General features: G+C 38.8%; 1 protein-coding gene and 1 pseudogene across 1 annotated transcript in view; both read left to right on the forward strand.

Moving 5' to 3' along the window:
- The window catches only part of LMNB1 (lamin B1), a 53,277-nt gene that overhangs the window by 14,529 nt on the left and 13,779 nt on the right, over positions 1-24,969 (forward strand). Inside the window, exons 2-7 of the mRNA XM_035014028.1 lie at positions 11,467-11,623; positions 12,259-12,384; positions 15,036-15,206; positions 16,839-16,964; positions 23,661-23,881; positions 24,741-24,966. Of these exons, the coding sequence (XP_034869919.1) occupies positions 11,467-11,623; positions 12,259-12,384; positions 15,036-15,206; positions 16,839-16,964; positions 23,661-23,881; positions 24,741-24,966 (1,027 nt within the window). The remainder of the gene's footprint in view (positions 1-11,466; positions 11,624-12,258; positions 12,385-15,035; positions 15,207-16,838; positions 16,965-23,660; positions 23,882-24,740; positions 24,967-24,969) is intronic.
- Positions 22,518-22,602, forward strand: LOC118017249 (annotated as a pseudogene).

The following is a 24,969-nucleotide window of genomic DNA, read 5'->3' on the forward strand; positions in this document are numbered from 1 at the left end:
GTTCCAACTTTATTTTCCCATTTGATCTGTTACTCTAGTGTCTGCAGATGTTAAGAGTTTTCAGGAGCACATACATTTATTGTGTTAACGGCAGCCATGCCCGTGTGTGCTATGAACATAACCTCCAACAGAACTCATTAGAGTTCTGTCCTGAGTTTTTCTTCCCTGTACCCAGTCTTTTGATTACCTATGAAGATAGCATTTTTTCCCCCACTTAGTTTTGTCTAATTTATATAGGAAGACTTGATACTGTAAAAATATCAAGTCATTTAGAATCACTTTTTGTTGTGTTTTGTTTTTAATTTTATGTTACTGAAGAAATAGCATTCAGAGCCTTGTGCGCTTCTCTAGGCTAGTTGTGTTGCCTAAACATTGACAGTTTGAATATAGAATTCTAAGTTGTAAAGGATATTTCCTAAGGATTTTGAAAGCATGCTTTATAGTTTTCTAGCTTTTATTGTTGCTAAGAAGTACTAATGAGTGAAAAATTAGAAAGCTTGTAGCATCTTTTTTTTTTTTTGGTCCAATTCTGAAATTTTCTTTTTCTTTAAGATTTATTTATTTGGGCACCTGGGTGGCTCAGTTGGTTAAGTGTCTGCCTTCGGCTAAGGTCATGATCTCAGGGTCCTGGAATCAAGTCCCCCTGTTGGGCTCCCCTCTCAGTGGGGAGTCTGCTTCTCCCTCTCCCTGTGCCCCTCCCCCCTGCTTGTACTCTCTCTCAAATAAATAAAACCTGTATTTACTTATTTATTTGAGAGAGAGAGAGAGAGCATGCACAAGCAGGGGGGAGGGGCATAGGGAGAGGGAGAGAGAATCTCAAGCAGACTCGGCGCCCAATGTGGAGCTGGATGCAGGGCTCAATCTCATGACTCCGAGATCATGACCTGTGCAGAAACCAAGAATTGAACACTTAACTGACTTCACCACCCAGGTGCCCCCAGTTCGGAAATTTCTTAAGGATGTTTCTTGGTGTGGATCTCTTTTTCTTCCATTTTGCTGGTCATATGGTGGTAGTTTTCAGTCTGGAAATTCATGTCCATCAGTCCTTGGAAACTTTAAAAAATTATTTTATTCATGATTTTCTCCTATTTTACTACTGTCTGAGACTCTTGTTATTTAGATCTTGGACTTCTTAAATTGATTCTTTAGCGTTCTATTTAAAAATTTTTTTCTCTCCTGGATGTTCTCAATTTTATCTTCCAGTTTTTGCTGCCCTGTTAAAAATTTTTCATAGCTTCTTTGTACTCTCTTGATGTTTCTTTATACTGTCTTGATCTTGTTTAAATTTCATGTATGCAGTATTTCCTCTTATCTTTTCAGAAGTCTTTATTTCCTTCCCAGTTCCTTTGTGCTCCAAGTTAATTTCTTTTTCTATGTATTTAGGTCTTTGCATGTGTCAGTGCAGGGTGCGGTTGCTACAGACACCTGCCTCATGACACCCAGCAAACTGGAGAATGGACACTGGACCCCTCCTTTGGAGAAACTTCAGACCACGGAAGTGTCACATAGCAGTGTCCTTTAGGAGTATAGGTGCAAAAATTCCCCAAACAAAATGGTAGCAAACCAAACCTACCACCTTGTAAAAGGACTACATTCCATCACCAAGGGGTTATATCTTGGGAGTACAGGGTTGTTTCAGTCTGTGAGAGTCAGTACTGCAATAAGCCATATTAATAGAATGAAGGGCAACAACCATCTCAATAGATGCATAAAAAACATATGACAGGGCGCCTGGGTGGCTCAGTTGGTTGAGTGACTGCCTTCAGCTCAGGTCATGATCCCAGGGTCCTGGGATCGAGTCCTGCATCGGGCTCCCTGCTTGGCGGGAGGCCTGCTTCTCCCTCTCCCACTCCCCCTGCTTGTGTTCCCTCTCTTGCTGTGTCTCTCTGTCAAATAAATAAATAAAAATCTTTAAAAAAGAAAAAAAAAATGACAAAGTGTACTGTTCTTTCATGATAAAAATATTCAAATGAGGGATAAAAGGAAGCTTCTTAACCTGATGAAGAGTATCTGTAAAAAATTTATGGCTAATATCATACTTAATGGTAAAGACTGGCTGCTTTCTTCCTAATATCAGGAGCAAGACAAGGATGCCCAGTCACACCACTTAGCACTCAACATGTACTGGAAGTTCTAGCGGGGGCAGTTAGGCAAGAAAAAGAAATAAAAGGGGGCGCCTGGGTGGCTTAGTTGTTGGGCGTCTGCCTTCGGCTCAGGTCATGATCCTGGGGTCCTGGGATCAAGTCCCACATCGGGCTCCTTGCTCAGCGGGGAGCCTGCTTCTCCCTCTGCCGCTCCCTGCCGCTCTGCCTACTTGTGATTCCTCTCTCTCTGTGTCAAATAAATAAATAAAATCTTTAAAAAAAAAAAAAAAGAAAAAGAAATAAAAAGCATCCAGACTAGGAAAGAAGTGGTAAAACTATCTCTGCAGATGCCATGATTTCATAGGAAATCCTCAGGAATCTAAAAAAAACAAAAACAAAAACAAAACTTCTTCGATATCACTTACAGATGCATTAGAGTACCTAATTTTTCTCCAAAATCCTACCTGCAAGAAATTCTGGAAAATGACGTTTTTAGCTTTCCAGTTTAGGAAAGCAGAACTGGGAGGGTGGAATGGACGTTGGGTGAGTTAATCCACAGTGAGAGTTTTTCTCAAATGTTTGATGACTGTTGGATGTACCTTTATATTCAGGAATGGCTGTCAGAATCTGATGGAAAGCCATGTGCATGAGTGGGGCTTCTTGACCAAGCTTCACTCTGGGTGCAATGGCAGGATCATTTCATTGCGAACCCCCACTGTCAGTGTTTTTGTCTTTATGGGGTTTAGCTGCCCAGCTTACTGTAAGCTCAGGGAGGTTGAGAGGAGATACCAGCATCTGTACAAGTCCTCCGAGTTCCCCTGTTTTTGGGTGTGTCATGTAACTGCCAGGTCTAAGATTCTGCTTACTTTCCTTAGAGAGTAAACCTTTCATCTTTTGCCATGGTGGATGAGGGTCTTTTGGCCCAGGAGCATGGTATGGAGTAGTTGTCTGCTGCTTAATAGATTTTCAGCTAGTTCTACTTAGGAGTTACCAAGGTATCTCTTGTTATCAACAGTATCTGTAGTATAAAGTAGGTTACTTCTCAGGTATCCCTGTGTCTGGCTTAGGATTCAGCACTCTTGTGTTGGCCAAGCTCATTTTCACTCATTCATCCATGTTCAGCTTCCACAGTTTTGTTATTTCCTCTTTACTTTTTTCATTATGGATTTGTGCCTCTGCTGTTTTAGTTGGGTTTCTAGAAGGGGTAAAAATGGAGTTGTGTTGAATGTGACATTTTTATCCAGAAGTTATATCACGTACTCTTGCAGCACCCTGTACTTTGTTCTCTTTCCTAGCACTCATTGAGAAAGTTGCTGACAATTTTAATGTGTTGATTAAGATAATTCTTTATGATTGATTTCCTTATGAGAGTGGAATCCCTTTGTGGGTGGGGTTAGTGTCTGACTTTGTTTCCTTTTGTATCAGTACATTTTTCTAGCACTCTCTAGGCTCTGCTAAGATAATTATTGACATAGTAATTACCATTTTTGTAGGAGGCTATTTTCCTATGAGATTGGGTTGCATGAAACCCATGGAGGAGCAGTAAAATAACTAATCATACTATTAATTTCTAACTCATTATTCTGGTTTAATTTTCTTCGAAGTATTGATTACCTCTTCCATATATTAGTTTGTTTATTGTGTGCCTCTACCCACCAGAAAGTACCTTCCATAAAAGCAGGGACACCCAGCATTCAAAATTAACATGCCTTTTATTATCTAGCCATGGTCCAGACTTAAAAAAAAAAAAAAAAACTTTCAATTTTGTTCACTGCTGGTTTCCAAGCCCTCAGATCAATGTTCTGGCACAGAGTTGTGGTTATCGGTTGTTTTTTTCCCCTAATAAGTCATTTTTTATTAGGATTTAAGCTCTAAGCGTGCCCTGTAAGCAAGCACAGAGGTAACTATATATGCGAATCTCTTTTGTTCAAATAAATGGTTCTGTGGTCCATTTTAAGTCTTATTATATTTTTCCTCATTATAATCTGATTTCAGTTAGTGTTTGCCTGATTCTGATTAGGTTGTTGCTAATTTGTTGACTGCTCAGTTTATTGAATGAGTAGCGGAATTTTTTACCACCAGAAATACCCATTGCAGCTTTTGAGTTTGTGCAAAAGCATCTTAGTCTTTTTACTAGTGCCAGAGGAGACCCTTGTTAGTAGAAATTGTGATCATAGGACTTTCTAGAAATTTTGTGTTACATTTATCTTAATTGCAGGGAAATTCATTAAATTTCCTCAGTAAAAATATTGTGGATCACATTCCTTTTTCCTTTGAAAGGGAAGATAACTTTGGGGACAGAATTGAAGCTGGTGAATGAATGTTGGAGCAGATGCATATGTAATATGCATTTTGCGTCCATTATTATGAAATAGTTTAGTTTTAAGACAGAAGGTTTGTGTTTGGGCTTAATAATAATCCTTACCTTAAATTCAAAGTGAAGTTTATTATTTTTTTTTGTAAAGTCTGGACCATGGCTAGATAATAAAAGGCATGTTAATTTTGAATGCTGGGTGTGGAAAGAGCCTCAGAAGCCGGATTGATAGTCACTGGAATAGTTGCTGTAGTGTTGCGTGGTGTTGAGCTGCCACCAGACAGCTGTTCAGAAGAACCTTACGGGACCTTGAAACACAGAGCTCAGACAGCTGGGTCTGATCGGCTGGGCTCTCCACATAGAGTGGGTCTCTGCAGAGGGATTTAAAAATCCCTTGTTTTGTGGTTACGATTAGAAATAACAGTTTCATATAAAGTGATTTCTGTTATGTTATCTGATTGCAGGTGAAGAACTAAATGGCTTTTCCCTTTCACCGCCTGTAATTTATTTGTTTTTTCTAAATAAGAAGGGTCCTGAAATGGAATGTTAGTGCTGAGTTAAGAAAGGCAGCTAGACAAAGAAAGGGTGTTGTTGGCATGGGGTTCTTGTGTTCCTTTTTCATTTTTCTTTATCATCTCCTTTCCATCTAGGATATTATAATATGTGCATTAGGGAAAAGTCTCAATCTGTATTTCTTGAGAGTCTATTCTTTTGTAAGATGAACCTGACAATGTATAATAGCTTCTAACAATTGCTAGGAAGTGATCTAAACAAGCAGAGGGTTGCATAGTATTTTGCTATAGAATATTACGAGTGGAATTTAAAACTGACTTGAGAGTGGTTTGTTTTTGGTTTCCTTAAGCTGTTCTTTTGCCTAACATGTTAAAGCAGTAATAAAAAACCCCACATACTTGTATTTCTATTTTTGATCTCTAGAAACATGAATATTCCTTTGTCTAGTTTATTTTTTTTCAAATTTACAGCTTTTAAAAAAATTCTATATTCTTAAATCTATCAGTATTATAACTTGGATGGATTTCTCTAAGAACACACCTTTCCAACAGATTTTAGCAGGCATTTATTGAACTCTTGTCTGCTCTTTGATATATGCAGTATAATAATTGGTAAATTTCATGGAAATGACATTTAATATCCAGAAACGACTTTTATATACCTTTTCCTTAGAAGGTCATTATTAGACCAACTAATAGGTCATCTATAATTTAGGTCTTTTATTTTGAATTGCTTATTATAACTCTTCGTACTTCTATTTCTGTAATATTTCAATCAAGGAACAAGGACAAAATTACTTGAGAAAATACTGAAAATTATGGCAGTTGTGAAAGAAGGAAACCAAACCCAAGCATGTGATAGATAGTTCCTGTCCTGAAAATGAACACAGATGCTTTGTAGGTGATACAGAGAAGCTGAGCTCCAGGATTTCTTCTGTAGTTATGCTACTGGCCAATCTAGACAGTTCATTCAGCTGAGCACTTGTGATATAAACTGACCTGTGTGACCAACGAAATGTTAACAGAAGGGCAGTAATTTGCCATTACTTAAGTAAACTATTTTGTAATAAGTTTCAGATTATGTTCCAAGTATGTGTCCCTCTAAGTTTACTTTTTGATTTCTGTTCCATACTAGTTACTTGTTCCCGTTTAAGTGGCTCATCTGTTTTTTCAAGTGTTTCTACAATAACAATATACTTACTAATTCTTTTTTAAGTAGTTACTTAAATCATATGCTTACTAGGTCTTGAGTGGTTTTCTCTGTGTTATGTATATGTAGTATGACTTTATTTAAAATGTGCTCTAGGGGTGCCTGCCGCCTAGGTCTTGATCCTGAGGTTGTGGTATCAGCCCGGTATCGTGCTCCCTGCTCAGCGGGCAGCCTGCTTCTCCCTCTGTCTTTGCCACTCTCTCGCTTTCTCTCAAATAAATAAATAATAAAATCTTAATAAAATAAAATATGCTCTACATTTATTACCTAGTAATGTGATGTGTTTCCCCTAAGAGCTACATTGAGCGTTCATTTTCTAGTGATTCTGAAATTGAGTACATTTTTGAATCTCCCATTTCTTTATTGGTGGAGCTTTTCGGCATTGGGTACACTTAGGCAAATGAAGGATACTCAAGGAATAGGAGACTTGTCCAGATGGAAGGGGTAGTGCAGACATCTAAGCAAGTTCCAGCACTGAGTTCCAGAGCCAGGTAGTTCAGTGCAGAACCCAGGGTTGAAATTCTAATCCTTAAGACAAATCAAGGTCAAAGAGGTGGTAGGCTGGAACACCAAGATGATGAAAGCAGTGAAGTACAGTGGTGTTGCTGGTTGTAGGGGGTGGTCAGGAGTAATTCAAAAAGTGGCAGTTAAGCAGTTGTATTTAGGTTAGCCCTGTAGGCCTCTGGAGGTTCTAGGTATGGGTCCCAAAGGTTAATGGTACTAGGTTCTTTTGGGAAAGTACATCCATGTTCTATCCTCCAAGCTATGGCTGTTACTCTTGAGTCACTACTATAGAATGTTAACAGAAATGTAAGTATATCCTCTCAGGCTGATTATTTTTTTAATGGTCAGATATTTGGGGGCGCCTGGGTGGCTCAGTCGTTAAGTGTCTGCCTTCGGCTCAGGTCATGATCCCGGGGTCTTGGGATTCAGCCCCCCATCTGGCTTCTTGCTCGTTGGGGAGCCTGCTTCTCCCTCTCCCACTCCCCCTGCTTGTGTTCCCTCTCTCACTGTGTCTCTCTCTGTCAAATAAATAAATAAAATCTTTATAAAAAATATAATGGTCAGATATTTGATTAGATCTGGTTACTTGTTATGACTGGTGAAATTCAAGTTTTCTTGAAATGAAAGCTAAGTATTTTTATTAAGGGAGGCAATTCTCGATTAGAATGGAGTGTCAGTTACATTTTATAAAAGTTTTCTTGGCTGCATTTGGAGTTTCGGTTCTTCTGTAAGCATCTACTGTAAATGGGTATGTTTTCTGACTTAAATTCAGCAGTGTGAATATTTCTAGCGTTAGATTCACATGGTGAATAAAAATGAAAACACAGGTAGGTCTCTTTATCTGGAGGTGTGGGAATAGCTTAGGGTAGGTAGGTCAGCAACACTGAGCAAATCCAGTTAAGAAATATTGTCCAAGAAAAATGCCACCAACCCCTTAAGCGATAGCTTCTGATAACTTTGGATTCCTAAGTTGCGCCTTCTTCCAGGGCATTGTCAAATGTGACTCTGTGCTTAGGTGGTGGCTGCAGCCAATTAATGTGTTGTGTATGTTTTAGGATGTCATTTCTGCAGGTGTCTGTACTTTGACCAAGTGCTGAAATTAGATCAAGACTTCCTGTGTCATATGTAATGAATGAACAGTAATAATACAGTTAGAAAACTGTGACAAGATTATGTAACTTTCTGCATGGCCCCCAGGTGTCCTTGGTATTGGCGACTTATGTGCCATATAAAACTCATTGATTCATAGCTTATCAGATGGAGACTTGCATGTAAGTCTTAATTTTTTTATGGTAATTGGTAAGGTGATAAGGAGGGCATCTAGGTATGTGAATTTTAGAGATTATAGAAGTATCACAGTTATTTTTTTTTCCTCTAGAAAAAAACATATTTTATATAGCATAAAAAAGTGGAGTAACTTTCTGGGGAGTGTATGGGGGAATTTCTTTTAAGAATTTCCAAAATAGGGCGCCTGGGTGGCCTAAGCCGGTTAAGCGTCTGCCTTTGGCTCAGGTCATAATTCCAGGGCAGGGAGTCTGCTTCTCCCTCTACCTGCCGCTCCCCCTGCTTGTGCTCTCTCTCTGACAAGTAAATAAATAAAATCTTAAAAAAACAAACAAAAAAACAATTTCCAAAATAGTCATTATCTACAGGTTGTCTGTGTGGAAGATCGAGGATAATAACACATGGTCCTTGCCCTGAAACAGTTCTGTCACCTGAGGTAGCTCAGTACATCCACAAATGTGGGTTTGTATGAAAAGTGTAAGAGAGGTATGTGCAAGGTGCAGAGGTAGTAATTTAACTCTCTTCCTCTTCCTTTCCCTCTTGAGCCAGGGCAGATAAAGTTAGCAATTTTAAGCACCTTTTCAACTTCTGATTTATATCTGCCTACTTTGTTTGCTGTGTGGTGTGAAAGAGCTCTAAGAAAGAATTTATAATACAATAATTTATATTTTTACAGATTAACAGTTGCATAAGCAGCTAAGAACTTGACATCAAGTTTCAACTGGTACCATTGGGTGGCTCAAGGTACCACAAATTAATAGCATATCCTACTCTCATCCCCTTTACTCCATCACTTCTTAGTCTTTTTTTTTTTTTTTTAAGAAGGCTCCATGACCACTGTGGGGCTTAAACCCATTACCCTGATATCAAGAGTCTGATGCTCTACCGACTAAGCCAGCCAGGCACCCCCACCACTCCTTGGTCTTATTTGGTCTTGATTGTTGTTGTTGAAGAAATAACCATGTTCTAGTTATGTAGGTGCACCCTCTTAATTTTGGCTTCTTGTATTTCCTGTATTCTTTAAGATGTTGCACGGTATCTTTTGCTTGCATTGTAACATTCTGAATTTTGAAATGTGCATGTTTTATTATCCATTAAATCAGTGATACCAAATAGAATATGCAGTAGCCTCTAAAATTGATGTGGTTTTTAAAATTCTGTATCCTTCCTGGTGGGCTGTTTGGTTTCTGGGAAGCACAGGTTGACCTTCTTGCCAGGAGGTACCACATTTGGAAGCACCACATTATGATCTGAGATTTAAATATTGGATAGTGGTATAGTAGAATTTTTTTTTTTTAAAGGTTTTATTTATTTATTTGACAGAGAGAGACACAGCGAGAGAGGGAACACAAGCAGGGGGAGTGGGAGAGGGAGAAGCAGGCTTCCCGCCGAGCAGGGAGCCCGATGCGGGGCTCGATCCCAGGACCCTGGGAACATGACCTGAGCTGAAGGCGGACGCTTAATGACTGAGCCACCCAGGTGCCCCTAGTAGAATTTTTTGTACTTAACTTTTGTTAAGTAATTTTAAGCCAGTAGCTTTTGTGAATATTGTGTAATACTCTGTGATATATGATTTTGTTTTAAATCATATGTTTTATGACATGTATTCCTGCCCAGCTCTGCTCATTTATGTAATGGGACAAAATTATTCCTCACAAGCATTGATTCTGTTCTAATGAGTTCCCAGCTTTAGAAGCCAGCCCTTGTATGAACTGGACATTTTTGTTATAAATTAATGACTCTATGGGATTGCTTTTTTTTAACAGTTCATTTCTCCCCACCTCCTAAACCATCTCCAGTGAAGGGATGCCATCTTGTGGTTTTGAAAAATACGGGATTTAAGAAAAAAAATTACTGATAGGACTGCTGAGATTTTATGTATATTAAATAGTTGTTTTATGATGCCAAAACGAGTAAGAGATGAATACTATTAATTCTTCTCTTTAAATTATATGTGCTTATCCTTTGGACAGTATTTTTCTTCATTTTATTTGGATAGTAAAAGATTATTTTGAAAATTTCTGTTAACTGAGAGTTCCTCTTCTAGCACATTCTCAGTCATCAGTTGTAGAAATGCTCTTCTACAATAGCAGTTTTAATTAAGAATTGTTAGAATTTTGGTATTAAGGCTCTCCCAGTGCCACTAATTAATGATAACAGTTGTTTGGAATGAAAAAAATACTGTCCTTTAAACAGTTATTTGTTTAAAGAATTATTTGACAAAATATATCCAAAGGAAACTTATAATACAGAACTACATTTAATAATAAGTGATATTTTATTTTTCTGTTTGTTTATTTAAAGATTTATTTATTTGAGAGAGCCCGCTCGCATGTACGAGTTGGGTGAGGGGCAGAGGGAGAGAGAAAGAATTTCCAGCAGACTCCTTGCTAAGTGCAGAGCTCGCCACAGGGCTCCATCTCACAACCCTGAGATCATGACCTGAGCCGAAATCAAGAGTCGGATGCTTAACTGACTGAGTCACCCAGAGGCCCCCAAAAGTGGTATTTTAGAAGACAAAGAAACCTCAATTCACACCTCATTTTTATAGTTAATAGTATAAACTGAAATGATTTTTCCTCAAGATATTAGGAAAGCCCTTATTTGTAAGTTGGAGAAATCTTAAAATAACTTCTTATGTAAGAAATAGAATGTATTTTGCAAGCTTGGGATCAGTGAGTTCTTATGTAATATTAAGGGAGCTTATATAAAATAAAACTGAAACAGACTCAAATACAGAGAACAAATATGGTTGCCAGAGGGGTTCTGGTTGGGTACAGTAGGTGAAGGGGATTAAGAGGTATAAACTTCCGGTTATAGATAAGTCACGGGGATATAAAGTACAGCACAGGGAATATGCTCAATAATATTGTAATAGCTTTGTAGGGTGACAGATGCTAACTGTATTTATCATGGTAATAACCATTTTGTAAATGTATATAAATGTCAGATTGCTAGGTTGTACACTGAAAACTAATATAATACTGTATATGAACTATACATCAAGTAATTCTACATGATAGAACTCTACATTCTATACAAAGAAGAATACTAAATTCTTCAAGAATTTCTACATGATACATCAAGTCATAAAATTGCTTTTTAAAATAACTTCATTTTCATTTATTTAATCTCATTTTGTATCTTGATTTATGTCTTCTGTACATCTTGGTTTATAATATTAATTGTATTTTAAAATAATAAATTTCCATTTCTTCAAAAACATTTCTTACTGAAACATGTAGTGAGTGTCTCTTTATAGAACCGAGAAGGGCTTATGTTCTTACTCAGAGACGACCAGAATTCTGGAACATTGGCCCAGTAGACGTCTTTGATCTAGATTCATTAGTAATCATGAAAGGGAAATCATTGAAGGATAAGGTTGTTATCCACCAAAACTCTAGATTTAATGCTCCCAAATTGCTCCTCTAATTTTAGTAGATTATGGCAGCTTTTATTTAAACTGCATCTTCTTTTGTTTCTCCTTCGGCAGGGAGGGAGAAGGCTTCAACTCAGGGGTATAATTTGATGTCTTGCACTTTTTCAAATGTCTCACAGTTATGCTAAGAAAGAATCAGATCTTAATGGGGCCCAGATGAAGCTTCGAGAATATGAAGCCGCACTGAATTCTAAAGATGCAGCTCTGGCCACTGCCCTTGGTGACAAAAAAAGTTTAGAGGGAGATTTGGAGGATCTGAAGGATCAGATTGCCCAGGTAAGGCAAACTCTGGTATTGAGCCGTGTTGGGAGGTTAATTGCCCCATCTAACTGGGTCAGTTGATTGGATTTTTTAATTAATTGTAAAAATATTTTTTATTTAAAAAATTTTTAAAAATTTTTTATAGCTTCCCTGAAGGATAGTCTTGAGGCAGTAACATGCAAAGCATCTTCACCTCTCAGTCATTTTATCTGGGTCATGCAGATCTTACTGCTACTCTTCCTTTCTCTTGTGTTTACACTCATTCTGTCTTCCTCTCAAAACCTATTTCTTTACTGTACCAAAATGTAAGAAAAGAAAGGAAAAGGAAAAGAAAAAGTCATACCATTGCTCTACATACAGGAAAAAATGAAAGTGGTAGCTAAAATCCTTGGTGGGTCTTTATTCATTACCTGTTGCCATTTACCAGATCTGAGAGGTGTTTTCGTATGGCACTCTTGGTGGGACCAACATTTGGACACACAGTTCTGTGATAGAGATTGTAATAAGAGACTCTCATACACTGATAAAAGAAACAAGATAAAAGATACCGAAATTTTAATTCTTGATTTGATTCAGTCCATAGGTGTCTCTTAAATTCATTACTAAATAACTGCTATGTGATTTTTATCAATTCTTTCTCCGCATATTAGTTGGAAGCCTCCTTAGCTGCTGCCAAAAAACAGTTAGCAGACGAAACTTTACTTAAAGTGGATTTAGAGAATCGCTGTCAGAGCCTTACCGAGGACCTGGAGTTCCGTAAAAACATGTATGAGGAGGTAACTATATAATTTTACTTTTTTAAGGAGTGGAGGGATCCTAAGTGCTTTGTTATAACTATGTATGTAAAAAATGGGAGAAATTTTATAGGTAAATTATTCAAGATACTGCTGCTAAAAGGTTGTATACAGAACTCAGGCTCTTAAACAGATATGATTTCACTTTATCTAATTTGTAAGGGCTTGGTCATAGCAGTTAATTACTCTCAACCTGCTTGAGCATTTGTATTAGTTGTCTATTGCTGCCTAATAAATTACTCTAAAATTTACCAACTTAAAACCACAAATCTTTATTATCTCACAATTTCTGAAGGTCGGGAATCTGAGAGCTGCCTAACTGCATGGATATGTTTTAAGGTCTCTCATGAGGTTGCAGTCAGTCTTTCAACCTGGACTGGAGGAACTGCCTCTGAGCTCATTCACAGGTTGTTGGTATGAAGAATCAGTTCATCGTAGGCTTCTCCATGGGGCTGCTCATGGTACGGTTTTCCCAAAAAATGAGTGATGAGAGAGAGAGAACACAAGACAGAAGCTTCATTACCTTCTCTAACCTTTCTAACCCCAGAAGGGATGTACTGGCACTCTCTGTTACACAGACCAGCCATGATGCACGGTGGTAGGGGATTGCGTGGCTGTCAGGAGGCAGCCATCATTGGGGGCCACCTTGAAGGCAGGCTGCCCACAGCATTTCTGGTTACATGTGTATATTTTAAAATATCATTCACATGCCTTAGCCTCTGTGGTCAAGCCTTGGCAGGTAGCAGCTGTTGCCAAAAAACAAGTAATAAAATTGAAGAAAGGGGAATGTATATTTTCTCAAGATTGAAGAGGATTGGATTGGAATTAACCCAGGGTATGGAACCTGCAGTTAAATACTTAATGATTTTAGAAGTAATATAATTTTGAAAACAGCAACTAACAATGATTTAAAAAATGGGGAATTATTATAGAACTTAAAATTTTTTTTTGTTAATTGGAGAAAAAAATAATAAAATAGAAATTTGACTTTTTATAACTACATGCTATTAAAACATGTAGGTATTGGGGCATAGTGCACTCACTGGACAAACAGACTTTGGACAACTCTCGAGTCATTTATTTAAAAATGAAATAACCAATACCTGCTCTTTTCTCTTGGAGGAGTAGTGATGATCAAAGTGGAATATTTTGTGCAGAAGTTCCTTGAAGTGTAGTGAATGCTATCACATAATTGTTAACTACAGTTTTGCTTTATAAATGGAGACATTTTTTTATTAAGTTGACTTACATTTTTGTTTTGTTTTGATAAAATTGCCTGTGATATATCATTACTTAGTTTTTATGCTATGTGTGGACTCCTGTATCTTTAAACCAAGTGTAGGGTATTTTTTTGTTTGCAAGTCACTGATTATATATAAAGTAATAAAAATGGCACCAGCAAAAAGTAATTGAATATTTTTAGGTTGCGTAGCATCTTTGAATATTTTGGTGTTTGCCTTTTTGAGAATGAACTTAAAATATTCCTCTTTTTTTTTTTTAACATAGAGGATATGATTCTCTTCAATAAATATACTTCAGTTCCTTAATATGAACAGTTAAGGGGGTGAGAAAGAGGAAGAAGAAAAACAGGAAGAGGAGGAAAAGAGGTAGACAAAGGGCAAAATCATTACTAGGTGCTCAGTATTTGTTGAAATAAACCTTTTATTTGCATGATTTACATGTCATTTGCTTCATTAAATATCTGTGAGCCCTGGGAGGTTAGTAACAGAACTGGAATTTGAACCCTGGTTTTTGGATTCTGTCAAGTGCATTTTCCTCTGCAATGAGCAGTTAAAAGAAAGATGAGGAATGCCTAGGGAGCCATATGCAGGAAGAGGACGCAGAAACAAACGTCAGTGGGTTATATCCCCCTCTTGTGGGCTCTTTAATTATTGCCATTAAAGACAGATGTATTTTCAGAGCTAGAAGCTGGAATGGAAATTTTACTCTTGGACTTGTGTTCCTAGCCATTTTAGTTTGGGTAGTTTCTTAAAACATAAATTGAAGGATTATGCCTACTATCTGTTCTTTAATAGTGAATGGTCTTATGTACTTAAGAGAGTAGAGTAATATTGGTAATAAGTTTTCATATCAATTGATATTGATACCTTAGCACCAGCTGTTAAAATACTGCACATAAATTAGCTTGCCTTGCCTTTTGCATCTTAGTATGTTTAAGAAAATAGTTTTATTAAGCATAAATCTTCTAGTTAGTTGTCCTGAGTGGCAAGTTTAACTTTTCATGGGCATTTTTTTCCAGAGACATCCTTGGGATCATCGTTATACCAGTTTAGAAAAACGACGACTGTTCAGTGTACATAGTTATCCATGATTTCATGGTACTTCTATGAGGCTTCCAGGCCTTGTCTTGTCTTGAGAGAAATACGTAGCTATGCCTTTGATAAGAAACAAAAATCTTAGGGCTTTAGGTGCTACCCCCACTTCTGTCCTTGGTTCCATCTCAGAAACCTTCTCATTTGAAAACAAAGGCAAAAATTGGTCTGTTCACATGCCTGCTCTGGGACAGACCCGGGGAGGTGAGTTAGAACACTTCACGTGGCCCCGATGTCATGCAGACTTGTACCAGGGCAGCCACGGTAGGTAACTTGGTTTTCTGTTATTTGTCCCCCCAGGAGATCAATGAGACCAGAAGGAAGCATGAAACCCGCTTGGTAGAGGTGGATTCTGGACGTCAGATTGAGTACGAGTACAAGCTGGCTCAGGCCCTGCATGAGATGCGAGAACAGCACGATGCCCAAGTGAAGCTGTACAAGGAGGAGCTAGAACAGACTTACCATGCCAAAGTGAGCGGTCTCCCTGAGCGCCGGGAACGCTTACTGCGCTCACCTGCAAGCGTGTGACTCGATGTCCGCTTGCTTCCAGTTTTCTTTAATGAGTCCCCCTAGAGTCTCTGAAAATAGAAAATGGACTTAAAAAAAATTTTTTTTCTGTAAAGTAAATGTTACTAGAAATTATTCAAAGAAAGTAGGGTTATTTCACTCTTATCAGAGGTAAGGGTTTCCTTTTTCGTCTGATTGATCGCTTGTGTCCTGTCATAGTAGTTAAACCCAAGCCTCTGAAAACACTTTTCTTCCCATGGCACGTTGTAGTCACACTGTCCTGCACATCCAGTTGACGGTGAGTGCCAGACCGTGCCTCATCTGACTTCCGTGGTGTCATTGTACAAAGCTTGTGAGCGCCACACTTTAGGCTTTTTTGAACAGAGGCCAAGTGGGAAGTCTCTGTTATTTCTTCCTCTGCCACTGTTATTCACTTAAAAAATATTCTAGAGACTTCCCACGTGTGTACATGCAGATCATGCAAAAATCTAACACTGAGTATAGGCTTTACTATTAAACGATTTTATCCCAGTGTATTAAATGTGGCATGATTTGATTAAAAAGAGTTTATCAGTGGAAGACTTAGAAAAATTAAGGTCAGGGTGCCTGGGTGGCTCAGTCGTTAAGCGTCTGCCTTCGGCTCAGGTCATGATCCCAGGGTCCTGGGATCGAGTCCCACATCGCGCTCTCCCTGCTCAGTGGGAAGCCTGCTTCTCCCTCTCCCGCTCCCCCTGCTTGTGTTCCTGTTCTCGCTGTGTCTCTCTCTGTCAAATAAATAAATAAAATCTTTAAAAAAAAAAAGAAAAATTAAGGTCATAGAGGTGTTGAAAATAATTTCTATTGAATGGCCCCAGACTATTGATATTGCGTTTAATCTTAACATTTTATGAATTAATTGGCTAGTGAAAGGGAGGGATCTTTGAAACCCTACCCTGAATTGTCTAGCACTTACTCAGTGCTAGGCATTGTGCTGGGCAGTGAAGGAGCTAAAGTCTAAGGGAGGATTGGTCAGTCACGTAGACTGTGGCCCCACAGAGAGCCAACAAATGCTCCTTGGACACACACAGAACGGAATGTTAGGGGCATTTGGAGAAATAGGATGTTTCTATCTAAGGGGCTATTCTTTGCTTCTGGAAAGAAGTGTTTCTATCTGGTGGGACATAATCTAAAATCTAACAGTACTTTCTGTTTTTGGCTTTATCTTCTATAATTAGATTTGTTGGGTTAGAGATACGTGATGTTTATTTTCCTACAGACATCACCCACAATTAAGTTGCTGCTACCCATTCTCCTTAGTTGCAGAATTATCTGACACATTAGAGATAATGGGTGCAATATTTAAGTAATCAACTTTGGAGAAAGACCCAGGTGTAGTACCATTGTTAAGCTCATGTATTGGAAATTGAGCCTCAAGTCAAAGACTTTAAAGAGAATCTGTACCATGTCAGCAAACTTCATGATGCTTTTCCTGTTTCATCAGCCAGTTACCAGCAGGGCTTAGGTTTGAGATGAAATGCCTTGAAAGAATCACACTTCCTTTTTCATTTGTTTGAAGTCACTAGATACGACTGACTATTGGTTTGTTTCTTCTTTTAGCTGGAGAACGCCAGGCTGTCATCAGAGATGAATACTTCTACTGTCAACAGTGCCCGGGAAGAACTGATGGAAAGTCGTATGAGAATTGAGAGCCTTTCGTCTCAGCTTTCGAATCTACAGAAGGAGGTAAGTAAGCATCTTCCTCTAGGAAGAGTCTAAGTTGCATGTGAAGGCCACCTTCCTCACTGTTGTCTCCCTGCTTTGCTCTGCTGATGTCACTTTTCAGAGAGCACAGTATTTTCCTGCACTCTGGTTGCCCAGTGTTTTCCCAATGTTTTCAGTTGGCGTTGTATAAACGTTCTTTGAGTGTAACTGTTATTCCTAAATTAATAGATTACCCAGAGCTCAGGAGGTTTCCCTCGGGAAGTAACATGCTGGCTTATTTCTGGGGCTTACCCCTGGACCCAGATTTCCTGACCCATCTTGCAGGCTCATCTGCACATGGCGCTGTTCTTGACGTACTCCTTTTTCATCACATTTGGAAACCATAATAAGAAAAACATGCAAAAATTCTTTGTGAGTGGTAAATGCTTTGCTATTCTAGACAAATTCTCTTAGTGTTTGAACTCCTTACTAATCATAGGGTCATGGGAAGGTAGCATTGATTGCATATTAAGAATTTAGTAACTACTTCGGTCATCGGTACACCCGAGTGACAAATGATTGCATCGCTGGATGTGCCGACCGAGTGCCTGTGAGTATTTGATGGTGCAGCCTAGGTGCAGCTTGGGCAGGTGTGGACGCTGCTTGATACCGGTTTCAGTCTAATGGTAGTGTTGATGTGGACACAAAGTACATAGACACCACCTAAGTACTCAGAAGGCTTTCCTAATCTACTGCTCACCTTAATTACTTGGGAAGAATCTCCAGCTTCCTTTTCCCTTCAGGGAGATTTTTGTTGTTCTAAATTTTCTGTGTAGGAATAAACTTTACTGTTGGATCCTATTGGCTAGTATTTTGTTGAGAATTTTTGCATCCATTTCATCAGGGATATTGGTCTGTCATTCTCCTTTTTGATGGGGTCTTTGGTTTTGGGATCAAGGTAATGCTGGCCTCATAAAATGAGTTTGGAAGTTTTCCTTCCATTTCTATTTTTTGGAACAGTTTCAGAAGAATAGGTATTAATTCTTCTTTAAATGCATGGTAGAATTCCCCTGGGAAGCGATGTGGCCCTGGGCTTTTGTTTTTTGGGAGATTTTTGATGACTGCTTCAACTTCCTTAGTGGTTATAGGTCTGTTCAGGTTTTCTATTTCTTCCTGGTTCAGTTTTGGTAGTTGATACATCTCTAGGAATACATCCATCTCTTCCATGTTATCTAATTTGCTGGCATAGAGTTGCTCATAATATGTTCTTATAATTGTTTGTATTTCTTTGGTGTTGGTTGTGATCTCTCCTCTTTCATTCATGATTTTATTTTATTTATTTATTTATTTATTTATTTATTTATTTATTTATTTATTTATTTTTAAAGATTTTATTTATTTATTTGACAGAGAGAGACACAGTGAAAGAGGGAACACAAGCAGGGGGAGCGGGAGAGGGAGAAGCAGGCTTCCCACTGAGCAGGGAGCCCGATGTGGGGCTCGATCCCAGGACCCTGGGATCATGACCTGAGCCGAAGGCAGACGCTTAACCGACTGAGCCACCCAGGCGCCCCCATGATTTTATTTATTTGGGTCATTTCTCTTTTCTTTTTGAATGAGCACTGGGTGTTATACGCAAACAATGAATCATGGAACACTATATCAAAAACTAATGATGTAATGTGTGGTGATTAACATAACATAATAAAATTAGAAAAAAAAAAGAATAAACTTTATTCTTTTTTTTTTTTAAGATTTTATTTATTTATTTGACAGAGAGAGAGAGCGAGAGAGGTAACACAAGCGGGGGAGTGGGAGAGGGAGAAGCAGGCCTCCCGCAGGGCAGAGAGCCCGATGCGGGGGCTCGATCTCAGGACCCTGGGATCATGACCTGAGCCGAAGGCAGATGCTTAACCCACTGAGCCACCCAGGCGCCCCTAAACTTTACTTTATTCTTGATTAAGCTCTTCTTTTTGATTTTTCTTTTTCTTTTATTTTTAGTAAAATGTTTTTCTGATTATAAAACTGAAGACATTGTAGGAATTTAGAAAATAAGGCAGACAGTGAAGTGCATAAAATAGGGTAATGTAAACAAAATTAAAATAGAAGCTTTTATATTGCCTACCACGTGTACCTTATTATTTGTAACATAATTTAAAAGATTATTTTACATATATTTTGTCCTGATAGTATTTTGAAGTTTTCATGTAGCACTAGAGCTGGAAGGACCTTTTGAGTTCACTCACTCAGACACAGACCTAGGTGAGTATAATTACTTGCCGAGAAGCTGCAAGTTGGTAGATGGGTTTCTCTCTTAGTTGCCAGTTTTTCCCTTTACCCCTCACTCTCTTCAAAGATAATCTTTTTTCCATTGCACCTTTCTAAAAAATAGGCCCCTGTGTTCTTACTCTGAGTTGACATTTACTGTTCTCCATTTAATAAATCATACTCTAGTTATCTCCTTTCCTTCAATTTCCCATGTCCCTACTTTTTTTTTTTTTTTTTTCTTTCTTGGCTGCTGCATATTCCCCTTGTTGCTAGCTATAGAGGTTTTACAGACTGGGGCGGGGGTGCGGTCTGAGCCTTGCCTGCAGTTAGATAGTGAGAGGCTGGGAAGCTTGGTAGCCACGTTTCCTGACTCAGGTTCAGGGCTGTTTCCCTGTTGGCTTGTAGGTTCTCTTCCCATCCTTGCAAGTTTTTTTGGTTAACTTCTGGTTAGTGGTAATTAAGCGATGTTAGGCAGGGCCTTGGGGGTTTCCAGGAGCTAAGACCTTACGAAATAGGAGAAGCACCTTCTTCAGCCAGAATAGTTTTAAATTTCTCTATCTTTGGGGAGCTGGGGGGAGGGGGGAGGGGATGTCCTTTCCTCTATTCATTACTGATATCAGATTTTATGATAAATAATATATCTTGAGGAGTATCTTCATTAGTTGATAAACTTTAGCCTCTTAGATCATGAGAAAGGAAAAAGCCACCCCTCTGGATATTATCCCATTGTATATCTTAATAGCATTTGGTGTTGGGTCATACCAGTTTCATCATGCTGCCTCTTAGGACATACAGTTTCCTTTTGGTTATGTGACTCACGTTAGTGAAGTGCTTCTTAAGCTTTATTTAAAATAGACATAACCTTGGGGCACCTGGCTGGCTCAGTCGGTAGAGCGTGTGACTCTTGATCTCAGGGTTGGAAGTTCGAGCCCCATGTTGGGTATAGAGTTTACTTTAAAATAAAAAAATCTTAAATAAATAAAAAATTAAAAAAATAAAATTGGCATAGTCTTTAAAATGCTGACTCCAGAAAACATTTTTTAATAATATAGAGATGGTAGCAGTATAATGTTTTGGAGTTAGGAGTTTCATATATTGCTTACAGCATTTCTGTTATTTCTGTCTGGATTTCTGACTGGCCAAATTAATTGGTTGGTCACAGGTCTGTTTGGCTTGCGGAAGACTCTTCATAGGCACTTTGAAAGCGCCTCTAAGTTTTGTTTTTCTACACCCAAACTGGAAACTTCTGTCGTAGCTAGACCATAATAACCTAGTACAATTATGTTACTTACCTTAAAATAAGAAAACCAGGACTGTCAAGTCAGTTATAAGATACTTCAGAGTGAGAGGTGGAATCTTACAGATAACTAGTTAGACCTCTTCATTTTTCAGGTGTGCCACTGGCTTAGTGAGGTTAGTTACAGTCTGCCCAGAGTCTCAGAGGTACTTGTTGGCAGACTCGGGAAGAAGGGTCTAGGTCTGTCTCTCACGTCGTATTCTTTGTATTTTCGCTACATAACAGGTGTATTGAATTGTACTGAAAGTACAATTCAGATATTTCTAAATGAGTTACAGTAACTTTAAAACTTTTTTTATACCTAAATTTTGTTTTTCGCCACTTACAGAACTCTGTAACATCAGAGGTAGACAGAGACGTTTTGGGGTCTACAAATCTAGGCTCAGATGTTACGTCTGAATCTTGGGTACTTCATGCCTTTCATCAGCTCTCCTTTAGATTCCACCTTGTTGCTCCTTCTGTCTACTTCCCACATCAGAAATACAGTGAAGAGGTTGATTGAAGGAGAGGCATTTGAACTTAAATTTTAGTAGAAGCCTGTGAGAAAAAAAAAATGGATTTCTTAGTTTATAGCATGGTTTTTGCAAATGCAGTTTAAGTGTAAGTTCTCGAGGCAGGAATTATATTTAGGATCACTCTTAAGATGAATGCCTGCTTCCGATACAGAGTGTCAGATGCTACTCTGTTTTTAATTGAGTGATTATTATTCTTTTTTAAAGATTTATTTATTTATTTATTTGACAGAGAGAGAGAGAGAGCAAGAGAGGGAACACAAGCAGGGGGAGTGGGGGGAGGGAGAAGCAGGCTCCTGGCCGAGCAGGGAGCCCGATGCGGGGCTCGATCCCAGGACCCCGGGATCATGACCTGAGCCGAAGGCAGACGCTTAACGACCGAGCCACCCAGGCGCCCCTGAGTGATTATTTTTAAATAACCTTTTTACTTTGACATAATTCTAGATTTACAGAAACATGAGAAAGACAGTACGGCAGGTCCCCTCTGTCCCTCCCGTGGTTTTCCCCCATTTTAACCATCTTACGTTCTCATGGCGTATTTGTCAACACGAAGACACTACTTTTAGTACATTACTATTAACTAGACTCTAGACTATTGGGATTTTACCACATGTTCAGTTGCTCTTGTTTTTCTTTTCCAGGGTGCCACATGTCTTCTCTAATCTCCCCGGTCTGTGACAGTTTCTCAGGCTTTCCTTGTTTTTTTATGACCTTGGGAGCCTTGAGAACTGGCCACTTACCTGTGTATTGTCCCTCCGTCTGGGTTTGTCGGGTGCTTTTCCCATGAGACTGGGGTTATGGGTTTTAACTAAGTGCCCTTCTTGACACATTGTATCAGGGATCACATGACGCCCAAGGACATCACTGGTGATACTCACCTTCGTCACTGGTGAAGGTAGTGTTTGCCAGGTTTTTCCATTGTCAGATCACCCTTTCTCTCTTTCCATACTCTGTTCTTGGAAAGCAGGTCACTGTGTCCACCTCACTCTTGAGGGTTGAGGACAGGAAGTAAGCTCCACATCCTGCAGGGAGTATCTACATTTATTAAGTGGAATTCTCTGAAAGATTTGTCTCTTCTTTCTTACTTATTTATATTTTATTCGTCCATTTGTTTTTATTAGTATGGACTCATGGATATTTATTTTATACTTTGGGTTATAATTCAATACTGCCTTCCTTTATTGGCTTAGGTGGCTCTGTCAGAATGCCTATTATGTCCCCCCTTTTTTGAGCACTTCTTTATTTATAGGACTATAAGATGCTCCAGGCTCATCCTCTGTTTTCCCTGCTACAGCCCTGGAGTCAGCCATTTCTCCACGGAGCCCTGGTTCTCTTTACTGGAGAGTGGTCCGTAGCATGTAAGGTCCGGACACCCAGTGCCTCGCTGGTGCTGGGGTGTCATTGCTTCTAGGCCCTCTTGTGGTGGAGCTAGGTAATACATGTGGGTATGCCAAACCGTGTTTACACACTCTCTGTAATTGTATTTCTGTCCACTTGTATTTATATTAAACTAAACCCATCGCTTCTCGGCCTTTTGGCTAAGATCAAGTGTAGTATATTAAACTAAACCCACGTTCATACAGATGTTTCTGACTAACCCCATACCACCCCATACACAGGGTTCATTTTTGGCTTGCTGATCTGTCACTTTGAGAGTGAAAACCCTGTTTTCTACCATCCTGTTTACTTATTTGTTCATCCCCAGTATAGATGTAAAGCACTTTCAAAATTTTAAAGCCATACCCCTGTGAGAAATACGTGGACTAACTAGAGTGTAGTGTCTCCGCACAGTGCAGATTCTCCTTTTGATATTTAGTCTTCCAGGTTTAATTTTTGCATTGTACATGCCCTTTCTCTCCTGCTCTGATGCTGCTACTTGTGATTCTAAGGGCCTGAGCTATCCGTCAGTCTTTTTGAGTTGATTACCTTTGTCATTTTCTGAGGCTACTGAGATGAATTCAGTCTTGGGAGAAACACGGAAGAATAATTACCTAGCGAGACACAAGGTTTCTCAGATGAACTTTCTGGCGCAGGTTGTGTGATTTCTCGTTTTTTAAATACCAAATACAAAGTTTCTAATTTACAGTGATATCTTACTGTAAACATAGAACACTGTGTTGTATATAGTCTCTGCAAGCTGACTGAGCATGAGCGCACAGCATTCTACAGGGGACACTATGCCTGAGTTACTGGAACCCGTTCCTGTGCTTTCTGAAGAGTCCCAGCAGTTCTCCACAACATACTTTCACCTGCCCTTAGGTTTCTTTAGTCAGCGTGTTTCATTTTTAGTTAATTTATACTTTTGAGTGAAATGGCTTGTAGGGGGCTAGACTTGACTGTTAACTAAAACTATAGCTTTTAAAATTTTGTTTTATTTGGCCAAATACAGAAAAATTATATGTACATTTATGACACTTGCATTTGATAAATTTATCTCTTTCTAAAGTCTTTTTATAAGCCAAAACTTTCCTGAAGTTGTATTTTGTATTGGAGAAATTTTGGTTTTTAACTTCTTAAAATCTAAGTCTCTTTTGTGTTCTAAAGTTAGAGATTCCTTCAGGTTCTGTTTGTTTTCCCGTCCAGGAAATGGTTTAAAAATAGCTGCTTTGTGTTAGTGTTGGAATGTTCCTAGAAAGTAAATGTGTTCCCTTGACTCTGAAGTCTAGAGCATGTTTGGAGAGGATTCAGGAGCTGGAGGACTTGCTTGCTAAAGAAAGAGACAACTCTCGGCGCATGCTGTCTGACAAAGAGCGGGAGATGGCGGAAATAAGGGATCAGATGCAGCAACAGCTGAACGATTATGAACAACTTCTCGATGTAAAGTTAGCCCTGGACATGGAAATCAGTGCGTACAGGAAGCTCCTAGAGGGCGAAGAGGAGAGGTAAGCGCCTCAGGTGTCCCTCTACCTCACAGTCTGCTTCTTGCCCCCACGCTTTTTATTTAAGGAGTAATAACTAGGATTGGGCCTTTGCAAAAATTTTAACATTTAAGGCAATTTCAGGCAATTTAAGGCAAAATAAAGTATTTTCTCTGTTATTTTTTAACATCTAGGTGTAGAGGTAAATAGATACGGATCATATTTCTACCAAAACAACAAAAAATATTGTTTAAGGAATCTTATTAACATTATTTTAAATGTTGGACTGTTGTAAGATATGGAGTATTTTTCTTGAGCTTTTGATTATTTAATATTTTGTAAAGTACTTGGTTTTCTGAAAGAGACGTTGTAGTCACTTTTCAAATCTGGTTAGTGTATAAATCCTTTGACACCTGTTCTTAGAAAAAGTTTCTAAGGGAAAGTGTCTGATTTAGAATGAGAAGCCATTCAGTTTCATTGTTACATACATTGTGATTGTAGTTTTCTGAAAAGAAAACACAGGTATGAAAAAATTAGGAAAAGTATACTAAACATAACAGTGGTTGTGCTAGGGTGGTGGTAGGTGGGTTGGTTCCTGCCCCCGTGTTTTCCACAGTTCCTGCATAGTGATTATATTCTGTTCCTAGGGAAAACATTCAAATTAATTACTTTTTTAAAGAATAGTGTGATACACATGCTAGCACAAATAAGCTTACCTTAGTTAAGAAGTGTATCGGCCTCGTCCAGCAGATCTTCAGTAATGTTTTGCTTTAGAAAAGCAGTGCAGGAAAAGAAACGCATGTGCAGGATATTAATGTCCTTTTTTCTGAAGTAGGGAGGGCGTAAGTGTCTTATAAATGGAATGTTTGTTTTTGCCATGTAGATTGAAACTCTCGCCAAGCCCTTCTTCTCGTGTGACAGTATCCCGAGCATCCTCGAGTCGGAGCGTGCGCACAACTAGAGGAAAGCGGAAGAGAGTCGACGTGGAAGAGTCAGAGGCGAGCAGTAGCGTTAGCATTTCCCACTCGGCCTCAGCCACCGGGAACGTCTGCATTGAAGAGATAGATGTTGATGGGAAATTTATCCGCCTGAAGAACACTTCCGAACAGGTG

The sequence above is a fragment of the Mirounga leonina genome, unplaced genomic scaffold, assembly GCF_011800145.1.
Source record: "Mirounga leonina isolate KUSES-001 unplaced genomic scaffold, KU_Mleo_1.0 Mir_168, whole genome shotgun sequence".
Lineage (NCBI taxonomy): Eukaryota > Metazoa > Chordata > Mammalia > Carnivora > Phocidae > Mirounga > Mirounga leonina.